At 47.5% G+C, this 12,528-nt stretch overlaps 1 protein-coding gene across 9 annotated transcripts in view; it reads left to right on the top strand.

The window, feature by feature from the left end:
• The window catches only part of LOC138480737 (ras-related protein Rab-6A-like), a 457,834-nt gene that overhangs the window by 344,237 nt on the left and 101,069 nt on the right, over positions 1 to 12,528 (top strand). For all 9 annotated transcript variants that reach the window (XM_069612467.1, XM_069612468.1, XM_069612466.1 and 6 more), the window contains exon 5: positions 11,936 to 12,047. In XM_069612467.1, coding sequence (XP_069468568.1) covers positions 11,936 to 12,047 — 112 coding nt within the window. The remainder of the gene's footprint in view (positions 1 to 11,935; positions 12,048 to 12,528) is intronic.

The following is a 12,528-nucleotide window of genomic DNA, read 5'->3' as shown; positions in this document are numbered from 1 at the left end:
CTGAGAAGGTGGAGAAAACACCAACCACCCTAATCGGCTCTTTCACCGAGAGTCTGGGTCAGCCAGAGTCCGTATGACATCTGCTTATAAGAATACCTTCTGCTTCCCCACCCGAGTTTCTATTCCTCTTATGTTTGGGTTTAGTTGTATAACCATGGACAGAGGTTCTGGTGCCAAGATACATAGCAGGGGCGGGAGCGGACATCCCTCTCTCGTTCCTCTCCTGATGCAAAAAGCCTCGACTCTGAGCCATTTGCCATAACCATAGCGCTGGGGCACTGGTATAAAAGCCGGACCATGGGGGCAAACTCTTGCCCTAACACCAAACTTTCCATCGTCCTGAACAGGTATTCCCACTCCACCTGCTGAAACACGATAACCGGTACCGTTCCCCCCCAACCCTCCCCCCACCCCTTTTCTTACCACAAGTGCAACAACAGTTGGCTGTAATCTCTCACTGATCTACCTGGTATGAATCCCACTTGTGATTCATGTGTCAGTTTTGGGATAACTTCCCTCAGCCTTGCTGCTAATATTTTAGTGAATATTTGAATGTCAAAGTTGATCAGCGAGATCGGCCGGTAGTTGCCACAGAGCAGTGGGTCGCTGCCTGGTTTTGGGATTACAGTAATTGGGGCCTCATTAAACTCCATCTGAAGCTCCCCTAGCTTCACCGCCTCATCAAACACCTGTGCCAGCTTGGAGGCCAGTCCACAAATCCACCCCCCCCCCCACCCCGCCTTGTATAACTCTACCAGCAGGCCATCTACCTCAGTGACCTTCCACTGCTCATACTTGAAATACTATCCCATACATGCTCTGCTTGTATCGGGCCCCCCAGCAACAGTTGGTCTTCCTGATCCAGTCACGGGAAAGGAAAAGGGCCAAGAAATTGACGTTCTGCTGTCAGATCAGCGGCAGGCTCCACCGTATACAGTGCTGTGAACACACGTGGTAAAGGTGTACTCTCTAGCCGTTGGATTTGTTATTTTCTACGTCTACCAGATCTTGCTCAGCTATAATTTGTTTTAATACTTCCCTTTCCCACCTCATCCCGTCCTGATGTTTGTCCGACTTGTCCAGAAAGGGGTCTAGGGTCATGTTCCAATCTTCCCCCAGTAAAATACTGCTACTCTGTGCCTCATCTAAGGTCCTTGCGAGAAATTAGAAAACGGCTTTATCTGCCATGGGCGCATACTGACCCCACCACCATAATGGTATCCCCCACCTCCATTCTAATTGCTATCAGTCTGCCCACACCTGGCTACCCCTAGCCGGCAGGGAATTCCAAATGAGGATGGCCACCCCACACTGGTTCCTTTTTGGCAGCTGTAAAACACCTTCCCCACTCACATCCTGCACAACGTTTCTGCCCCCAGCTTCAGCAAGTGAGTCTCCTGTAATAGTGCTACATCAGCCCCTTTCCATTCTTACTATTGCAGCACTTTTTTGCGTATGAGATATTGGTTAAGGCCATTGACCTTTCGCAAGGCTATGCTCTGATCTCCATTTGCCATTACATCTTGCCCTCTGACGTTCCTACATGTGTTATAACGGCCCGAAGGGCTACCATGACTGACCATTAGAAACTGCTGTAGGCCCCCTCCAGGCTCTGCTCCCCTAAAGTGTAACACGCCCCTTGCCGGGGCTCGTATTAATATTAGACCTCCCTCCAGTTCTGAGTAACTATATAACCAACAAAGTAAGCCTCCCATGTTCTCCCAACCCTCCTCCTTCCCTTTATTACGCTGTCACAGCCATGGTGTCCTCCTAGAGGAGACTTTAGCAACCCTCCCCTTATCCTGTTCTTCTGAGGCATGTTTCGCCCTACCCTTGCCGCCTCCTCACCCTGGCCAGATGCCTATTTCTACTCCCACCCCTGCCCGATGTATGCTTGCTTATTTGCTCCAGATGTACATGGACAGAAACTCCTGCTTCTGCCGACCCATCAGCCTTATTCTCTTCCTCAACATCCCGTCAATGGGGAGACTTTATTGGGTACCTGGATTTCTCTTTGTCTCTCCTCTCCGGGTATGTTTGACTGTGTGGGTCTACAGCCAATAACTTCTTCCTGCATGCTGGCATCCTGTCTGGCGCCTCCATTTCCTTCCAGCTCTCTGCTGGTGCTTCGGCTCTTTCTTGCCTCTCCACTTTGCATCGGCTGAGATGTGTTCATCGATGCTAGCAGCTGCTCCTGCAAAAAGTCCCATAGTGACTCTGGTTCTCTGAATTCTAGCGTCCTCTGCTCTTTTATCCGCATCGTTGCAGGGTCAAGCAGCCCATATCGTATGGCCAGCTTTCTCTATTGTAGTCTGTGCGCCAGTAATGTTTTCATGGCATTCCTGGAGTAGTCAGCTGATATGTATATTTGATGGCCTTCCCAGACCGTAGGGTTCCCTTTTCTGGCCAGTGTCAGAATCTGCTGAACTTGCTGATATTGTAATAGGGACGCAATGAGGGGTTGAGGTGCCCTACATTGTTCCCGTCCCTCCTCCTGATCCGGTGTGCTCGGTAGATCTCCAGGGGCCTGCTCAGTTCTAGATTCAAGACCGACAGTACCCAGCTCTCTAGTAATGCCACTCAGTCCCCATCCTCCACTTTCTCTGGGAATCCAAAGAAGTGCACGTTACACCGCCTACTTATGTCCTCCAGCTTATTCTGCACCGCCTTTACCTCCTCAAGCTGTCCCTGGAGCGAGAAAATCTGATCTGTGACCTCCTCCACTTCTATCATCCTGTACATATCCGTCTTCATCTCAAGCACTTCGATATGCGCGCCTCTCACCCTGGCATCCATGCCCACGATGGCTTCATTAAGCTTTGTGAATTGCCTGCAAATTAGATCCAATTTAGATTAACTCTCCTTAACTCTGCAGGGTTGATGGAGTAAACGGAAAAAGCAGATGGGTAGGAGACCAATAAGAAAAGAACAGTAATCCAGACAAGAAACAAGTAGCTTAGTAGCATGGAGGGTAAACCAGGGATGATCTCTGCAAATGTTTGAGTTGGAAACGACAAGAGCAAGCAGTGGAAGAAATGTTCTTTTGCCTCTAATCCTACCGGTTTACTCGACTCTACTTTCCTATCTCACTGCCCTCTTCAACATCTCTCTCCACTTCCTCTTTAAGCATGCTTCAAAGCTACCTATTTTTTAAAAAAAGCCTATGCTCTACCCCTTGTTGTCTTCCAATTGCCACCGCATTTCTCTACCCCCCTTTCTCTTAAAGCTTCTGGACCATATTGGTTATTCCCAAATGTCCTATTTAATCTGCACTCTTTCCATCCTCCCAGTCTGGCTTTAGGCCAGGACACTCCCTGAAACAGCCCTCTAGCTGTCACCAACTCGCTTCTCAGATCTCACTATTCTAAGCTTTTCTCTCCTCTCCTTGTTCTGTTAGATCTCTCGGCCGTGTGCTGAACTTGGCTTTTGTGGCTCTCTTCTCAGCTGGTTTGTCTTACCTCTCGGGGCGCACCTTCAGTTTCCTGAGCTGGTGACTCTTCCTACTCTTTGCCCTTCTTACAGTGTGCCCCAAGGATTGGTTCTAGGCCCTCTTCTTCGTTTTTCTCTCTACAGCTCTCTTGCATTTATCTCATCTTTCGGCTTTTATTATCACTTCTATGCGGATGACTCACATTATTCTATCCATCACCTCTTTTATTGACACTTCATTTTTCCTTGACTGCCTGTCTTGCTATTGAGTCCTTGATGTCCTCACTATCTCCATTTTAATCCCCCATCCCTCAAACTGAGGTTCTTTTTCTTCCTTGCTCCTACCATTCCCTTTCCTTCAGTTTCCTTTCCTCCTCTACACTTTCTATCCCTCCTTCGACTCGTAATCTTTGCGTCATTCTTGATTCTTCGATTTCTTTCTCCGCTCAAATGTCTTCCTTCTCCCAGTCCTACCACTATCACCTATTCAATATCCAAAAAGCATGTTGGTTCCTTACTCACTAGTATGTCCGGTCCCCTTTCCTCCATACCTTTTGGGACATTCCGTCCTGCGGAACGATACTGGAGTACTTTTGAAGCATTAAATCTTTTTTGCCAGTCTTTAATTTTTACGTGAGGCCACAGTGCGTGGCTGTAGCCCTGCCTTACTGAACCCCGCCCTTCAGTCCTTTTCCCTGCCTGGTTGCGGTGGGCCTCGCTTGCATTTTGAGTATTTTTGTTTTTCCTCTTGTCCTTAATCTCTTCCTGCTCCGGTTCCACGGTCATCCTCATCTGTCTATGCCGGAGCATCAGAGATTTGTGTCCTGTTCTTTGTGCGAGTGTCGTTTCACTTGGGCGGATCCTCATTCCGTCTGTTTAGACCCGGAACATCGGTGGGTTCCTGTCTGTACTGAGACTTGCTATCCGTTTGGACACTTCAGCGTAGCCTCGTCAGGTGGGAGGACGTGTCCCAACAGCTTCCTCCGGCTCGCCTTCAACTATTCATCGACGAGAAGAGGAATCATCTGGTAAGTACTTTACTTTTTAGGGCACCCCGGCTAGGTGACTCCTTCCTGGGGTCGTCCGGTGCCAGGAGTCTTAATAGCTCCAACCTTACCAGGGGTCACCCTGAGGTATCCCGGAAGGGATCTAACCTGAATACTGAGTAGCCTCTGAGGTTCCCAGTCAAGGGGCTAAGGGTACCAGGGTCACCCCCGAAGTTCCCCGTTCCAGGACAAATTCTACTGGGGTAACTCCCGAGGATCCCCAATCGGGGGCTAAACGTACAGAGGTCCTTCTCAAGGTTCCCCGTAAAGGGACTAAGGGTACCGGGCCCATTCCTGAGGATCCCAAATGAAGGCTAAAAAGAGAACCAGCAGATCTGAGGGTCTTCGTTCAGGGGATCTTAAGGCCAGGCTTTAGCCTGAGGTTTCCCTCACAAGGGCTGAACACTATTCCAGTTCTGAGTGAAGATGGGCAAAAGCCCACAATCCTCCAGTACCGGCCCTGCCGAGGTTCCCTCGACAGAGGGCTAAAATTCATTAAAAAGCATTTTTTTTTTAACCCTGTGGTGACAATGGCTTCACAAAAGCCTGTGACGCAGATCTCCTCACAGTGACAAAATGGCAATGCAATCTACGATGTCTGAAGTGGCCATTTTGTTCAGTTCCCGCCAAATCAACAGCGATGTCAGGGGGACTAGGTATGGGGGCTGAGCCACCTTTTTCGTTGCCTAACTAGGATAGCAGGAATCCTTTTCAGCCGGCAGTCGACTGGCGCCCAGATTTCCTCTTCTGGATACAGTTGGGCTTCCCCCAACGTCCGCTGCTCTGCATTATATCGATCCAGCAAGGGGCGGACCATCGTGGCAGCCTGTTTCTATGTAGTCATGGGGATACAGTATTTTGGATCAGTCTTTGCCCACTCCTCTTAGGCCATCCTCAAAGAATGCATTCTTTGGCAAGTTCCAGGGCCTCATGCATTCGAACCTGATGAAAAAGTACTTGAGGGACCTCTTGAAAGATATGTACCCTAAGCCTCCTGAACCTCAGACCGCTTTTCCACTACTTTAACAGGTCCCAGAAGTGCCTCTGCTGCCGGCAGGGGCTCTACCTCCAGTGACACCCCCACGACCTCCACTGTCTCCACTTTCTCCGTTGTGCAGCTGTGCCTAAAACACCACATCTGGCGGATCAGCCTACAGTGCCCACCGAAAAGAACGAGGAGCTATTGGACAAAGACAAGGAAGACCCGCCCCATTCTATCAGACCATTTCATAACGGGTTGCTAGATTTAATGGTGTTGCTAGAAATTCCAATCCCCAGCCTTGCAGGAGGGAGCTCTTGCTGGACCCCCCTGACCTTAAAGTTACAAGAGCGCTCAGGCAGAAAGAGGTGCTCGTAGAAGCCCACAGAGCTTGGGGGGGAGGGGGCCCATACTGCACAATACATCAACAAGAAGATTGAAGCTCGTTATAAGCTCCAGCCATCAGAGGAAATCCTTTTAGCCTCCTGTCCACTTCCTTCCTCTATGGTGGTGGCTGCTACCTTGCAGGCAAAACCACCTTCCTCCTCCACTGCTTTGCAAGTACTGTCTAAAGAAGACAAAATCCTTGACCTTATCGGCAAAAAGGTATTTGCCAATGTAGGGCTTCAGCTGCATCAAGTTAACACAGAGGTCATACTTGCGGCAGCCAACCTGAAGTTAAGAAAAGAATTGGCAGGCTGTGGAAGACTGAGGAAGGTTTTTTTGATGCTAGGTTGTTGGATCAAGATCTGCAGCCCATCATGTCAGTGCTTCAGCAGGGGCCTTGTGGTGTATTTCCCGCCAGGCGTGACTCCATGCCACCAAGTACTCAAGGGAGGTCAAAGACAAGGTGCTTCACCTACCCTTCGAGTGCAAAGAGCTTTTCTATTACTCCACTGACGAGGAACTTAACAAAACAAAGGCAAGTACGCTAACGGCCAAATCCTTGTCTGTTCTAGCTGAACCTGCCCCGTCCAAAATATTTTACACCGAAAAAGGTGAATCCTGATCAAGATGCTTTTCGGGCTTTAGAGGGTTCCAGGACTAAAGAGCATGCAAAGCCGATCACTCCTCCAGTGGGCCTCAGCGCAAACAAACAAGAAGGGGCCGTTTTTCTCCCGGTCCTCAGCCTCCTTCAACTGCAGGGGCCCTTGCTGCAGACAGGGCAACAAAATGATGTTTCTCATCGGTCCCACATGTCTCCAGTGGGAGGATGGATTTCGTCTCATCTGTAGGCATGAAGGACCATCACAGGCGACCGGTGGGTTTTATTTGTCGCCCGGTCAGTGTTTCAGCTTCCGGATAATCCTCCTTTTCAGAAGAAAGGGTCTCTGTCTCTCAGGGCCGAGGTGAAGAAACCTCTAGACCTGAGAGCGGACAGTAGAGCGTGTCCTTCCTTCAGAACAAGGGGTGGGATTTTATTCTTGTGTTGTAATTTGTTATTTATAAAGTGCTTAATACCCAGAGGTTTCTAAGCACGGACCCAGGGATTGAACCTGTGTTGCTCCACGTCGGCCTTGCATCCAAGGCGATTGTGTTGCCCCTGAGCTATCCTCCTGGACCTCACAGTACCCAAACCCAACCAGGCTGACCTGCGCACTACCCTAGACCTGTCCAACTTCAATCTTTCCCTTCCACAAGAAAAATTCAAGATGATCAGGCCCTACCAAATAAGAACCTCCCTTCGGAGAGACGATTGGCTCAGCGTGGTAGATCTCCAGGACACTTGCATGTATATCCTGATATGGCCTCCACATTGGAAATTCATCCGTTTTTCAGTGGGAGCTGAACATTTCCAATATCGAGCCCTCCCCTTTGGTCTCTGTTCAGCATCCCTAGTCTTTACGAAAATAATGGCGGTCGTTGCAGCGTTCCTCAGGCTCCAAGGAGTCTATCTGTATTTATATGACTGGCTCCTTCGAAGTCACTGTCCGCACACTGCAACACTCAACCTCCAGACCCTTCTTCAGCTGCTAGTCAGACTGGGGCTGTTGGTGGATAGGTGGAAATCGTCCATGACGGTCTCTCAAGACCTGATCATCTTGCCTTTTCGCTGGGATACCATCAAAGCAAAGATCTTTCTAACAGGGGACAGGATTACTGATTTATCAGTCACCTGTCGGCTGCTTCTCAAATCGTCTCACAGGTCAGCCTGGTAGTTCTAGAGTGTTCTGGGCCTCATTGCCTTGAGTGTTCTGGCTCTACCTCTGGCGAGGCTAAAGATGAGGAGGCACACACAACTAACGTTACAGAGCAATTAGTCGCAAGCTTCAGACCCGGACTCGCAATTGGTAGAAATCTTATCATCAATGCTGGCAGATCTCCATTGGTGGTCAACTCCTGACAACCTTTTAGTGGGAGCCTCTTTTCAGGAGTCCTTACCACAGGTAAAAATAACAACCTACTCCTCCCTTCTGGGCTGGGGGGGTCCACGTTGAATAATTTGGAAGTTTCCTCAATTACCTCGAACTCCTGGCAGTGTTCCTGGCGTTGAAATCCTTCTGCCCTTCCATTCTCCACAAGATAGTGAAAATACGCACAGACAAGCAGGCTGGTACAAAGGCTACCCCACTTGCCTATCCAGATTTGGGAATGGGCAGTGCAGAACAATATATGGTTCCAGGCAGTGCACATCCCGGGGCAGATCAATATTGCAGCGGATTCCCTCAGCCACCAGTCAGTGGCGGACCACGAGGGGGAGATCAACAAGGATGTTCTCTTCCATCTTTTCTCTCAGTGGGGCACACCACAGTGGACCTCTTTGCAACGCCAGCCAACAAGAAGCTCCTGTGCTATGCTTCTAGGGACGGACTTGGTGCAGCTTCCCTGGGGGATGCGCTCTAGATTGTGGGACATGCTAGTGTATGCCTTTACTCCTATGCCATTGATTCATTGGTCGATTTTTGGAAACTCAAGAGTTCCAAGAACTGCACTTTACTGCTTGTAGCTCCTTGGTGGCCAGCCAGGTTGTCCATACGCAGCCCTATCAGGTTGTCTTAGATCCCCAATTTTCTGCACCAAAACAGTCAACAGGTGTGGCATCCCCTCTCCCCCACAATCATTCAGCTTAACAGGATGGTGCCGGAGTCAAATCCCTAGCGCAGTTTAGTCTCTCAGAAAGCAATATGCATATAATTCAGGCGAAGTTCAGACCTTCAACAAGAGCGCAGTACAAAAGCAAGTGTCTTTGATTTGGTCACTGGTGCCCTGCCAAGCAGCTTGACCCTCGTCTAGCTTTTATTGACTGCGTCCTATCGTTCATATTCCATCTCGCGACCACGGGCATCCACATTTTGTCATGCAGAACTTACATGTCTGCCATTAGGGCAGATCTTAGCACAGATAATTGCTCTTTCACTATGACAAATCCAGTCATAAAGAGACATTTCACTGGGCTTCTTCATCTTTTTCTTCAGTTCAAGCCACCCCATCCTCAATGGGATCTCAATGTGGTACTCGCCACACTGTTACAAACCTTTTGAGCCACTGACCACTGTAGATCTCAAGTTCCTGACTTGGAAAGTGGCTTTCTTGAAAGCAGTAACATTGGCTAGAAGAATAAGTGAGCTCCAAGACCTCTCTACTGAGCATTCCTTCTTGGTTTTTCAGAAGGACAAGGTGGTGCTCCGCACACATCCTCCTTCCTACCAAAGATTGTTTCAAAATCTCATATTAAATCTATTTCTTTCTGAACCCAGCTTCAGATGCGCAGAAAGTGTCATCCATATCTTGGACGTTCGGGGGGCACTGAGGTTTTATGTACAAAGAAGAAGCGGCCTCATCTCGCGTTAGATTGCATCATGTATCTCATAGGCTTATACGGTACAAGGCCTGCAAGCCCCTAAGGGCATGCACGCACACATAGTGCACGGGAAAGCAATGGATGTCGCTTTCCAGGCATATGTTCCATGGGAGACCATTGCCAAAGTAGCTACATGGTCCTCACCTTCGGCTTTCTGGAAGCACTGTTGCCTGGATCTCAGTTCCAGGGCTGATGCCCAGTTTGGCTAGCCAGTGTTCAAAAACCTTTTTCTGTAAAATAAAATGGCCTTCCACCCTCTTTCATAGGTCAATGCTTGCGAATCTCCTAAAAGTATGGAAGGACAGGGACGTAGGAGTATAACAGTTACTCACCATAGTGACTTATTTACTCCTAGTTCATAGTCCCCCTTTCCTCCATACGCCCGCCTGCCTTCTCTTCTAAAAAGTAGCCTCTATTTGTTAATTTGTCCTTCGATTTTGTCTAAAGAAAAGGACTGACTGGCAATGCGCTGGGCGGGAGTCAGGAAGGCGGGGGCTCAGCAATGCGCTTGCCCAGAGTAAAAGCCAAAGGACAAACTTTTTTTTGATGCTTCAGTAGTGCTCCGGTCCCGTCCCGCAGGACGGAATGTCACAAAAGGACTATGGACTTATGAGTAAGGTACGGTGAGTAACTTTGATATTCTCTTATACCAAGCTCCTTACCTGCTCTCTAGTTTTCTCCAGACTATTCTTTTGCTCCTCTCTCCTTGGTGCTCTGCCTGCGTCTCACCTTGCTCGCCTTTGTTCAATCTATCATTCCTCTGTTTGGGTGCTCTGCATTCTCTCCCCTGCGACTCTATCACTTCTGCTCTGCTCTCTCTACACTGGCTCTCTTTTGAATCTGGTTTACTCTTGAACTTCCTTTGTATTGTTTTTAATTGCCTCGATGGCCTTGACCTTCCATATTTCTCTTCTTTAATCTCGTTCTACTCTCCAGCTCATTCCCTCTGTTCTCAATCCCATGTTCTCTTAGCTGTCCCCGCATATTTTTCTTTACTATGCTTGTGTGCAAAATTGGAACTCTCTCCCTCTTTACGTTCCATAGTCGCTGTGCCCCTTTTTTACGACCCACCTCAAAACTCGCCTTCTCTCTCTGATCTCTTGATTCGGTTTCATTTACATGTTCATTTTTCTTATACCACCGTTGTTTACTCTGCTCAGCGCTTAAGCGTTATAAAAATTCAATAGTATACATTGTTTCTGGAGAATGAGTGAGGAGTGAGAGGGCGTCTAGATTACGAGCTGCAGTAGAAAGAGGGAGAGTAGATGGGGCAGTGGATAGATGGGGAGTTATCACGGGGGGTGGGTGGTCAAACGTCTATGAGCTATAGGCCCCATATCAGCTTGGAGGCATGAGGCTGCCTCGGCACGACCCAGAAGCAGGGAGCCACTACATACGTTCTAAGGGTAGGACCGTGAGAATTGTCAGCTAAAGTAGGGAGCATATGCCATACTGTTTTCAATGAAGAATTTACATCGGGAAAGGAATACCAGAGCAAGTTCAACTTGAAGGTTAGTGTATGTGTTAATGCATTGCACTTTTCGAACTTTGCATTTAAGGAATCTGCTAGTAGACTTGGTAAATGACAGATTCTTCTAAATGGGTGGCACCTATGGATAGGGGTCACCATGTGAGCATTACTGCAGAGCCTCACCCTTTCTCAAGCACAGGTGAATGCAATTGGAGGGCCACACTGTATATGAGCATTGCGTTTCACAAGAGTGCCCTCACGCATGGCTGCAAGCGTGTAGCAAGGGTTTATAGTGTATAAACCTTTTGGAATACATCAATTTAACAAAGTTCCTTTTGCCCCTTTCCTCCGCTGCTTTGGTTTTTCAAAAACGTATGGGTAAATCCTTTGGAGGTTGAAACGGTATTTTCATTCAATGTAATGTTTTTGGTGGCCTAACAGTGTGCGGCGCGTTACCTGCCATGAACCCTACATTATTTTTCTGTCCCTCCTCTACTCGAATTTAACCAGGAGAGCCATTCTGTTTAGCGCAAAGTCTCCTGCATCTCAGAATTCCCCAGCACTAAAGATTGAACTGGCGAAAGTTTAACCTTTTCACTTGATCATATTTTTGTCATTGTTTTTACATTTTCTAAAGCCACTCCAATTGACAGATGTATTGTTACTTGGACCTTACACAGACATTTGAGTAGAATCATGTTTCCTTTGCTCGATATGCACTGTTTGACTATCTGTAGTTATGGACTCCAAAGACAGTTTTGCTTGCGCTGTACTTCTAATGATGTGGTGGATTGCGTTGTTTACTAGAATGTGTCGCTGATACTTTTTCACGCAGATAAAAAAAAACATACTTTGCCAAATGCGATAGCACACATACCACAGACCTGAACTTCGCTTTTTTACTCCTACAAGCGATGTCCTTGTAGGCGTAATGGGATGCTGAAGAAACATGTTAAAGAAAGGTGTGCTACCGCATTTGGCATCAAACTCAAAAATAACAATTTTACTCTAGAAAATCCTTCTTTTTTAAAAAATGTTAACAAAAAATGGCACGAGGCAATACAATACAGCTAGTAAGCATTCCATCCGGTCGTGTCTGTGAAATGCATCTTGAACTTTCTAGGGATGCGGCTGTGTCCTACTTAAATCATGACTTGTTTTGTTTACCATTGACACCCAGTTTTTAGAAACTGTTTTCTTTCCAACAGATTTAAACTCCTTCCAGCAAACGTCCAAGTGGATTGATGATGTGCGAACCGAGAGAGGAAGTGACGTAATAATCATGCTGGTGGGGAATAAAACTGATCTAGCAGACAAGAGGTAATAGTCTGTGGCGTCCTCATGCGGGGACGTGGGGTGTTGAGGAACAAAATACTACTGCTTTTGTCATCGGCCATTTCTGGTTTTTATTGCTTCCTTATTTGTTTTCGGTCATACCTTATTACTGCATACTGTGGCTTTAACATTATTCTGTCAAATGAAAGAAAATGTCTTTTAAAATGTAAAATGCTTTGTAAGCATGCTACATAAATTGGGCAAGCAATGGCGGACTACGTGGCACCCATAAGTCCTATTTGTATTTAATTTTTGAAAATGAAGTGCGTTCCACATTTCCATACAGATTAAGTTATTCCATCTGTTCTCCTTGAGGATTATCTTCAATTACAGTGTGTCTTTCCAGATCCATTGTTGGAAACTGACATGAATGGCTTGTTTAGGACAAAAGCTTACAGTACATTTGGCGCCTGCTGGAAATAATGTGGAACGTTCAAAAGACTGATTCCCTTTTTCATTTCCCGAA

This window comes from Ambystoma mexicanum, chromosome 5p, assembly GCF_040938575.1.
Source record: "Ambystoma mexicanum isolate Mex_15411 chromosome 5p, UKY_AmexF1_1, whole genome shotgun sequence".
NCBI lineage: Eukaryota > Metazoa > Chordata > Amphibia > Caudata > Ambystomatidae > Ambystoma > Ambystoma mexicanum.
Note: the sequence above shows the minus strand (reverse complement) of the source record. Positions and strands in the feature narration are given on the sequence as shown.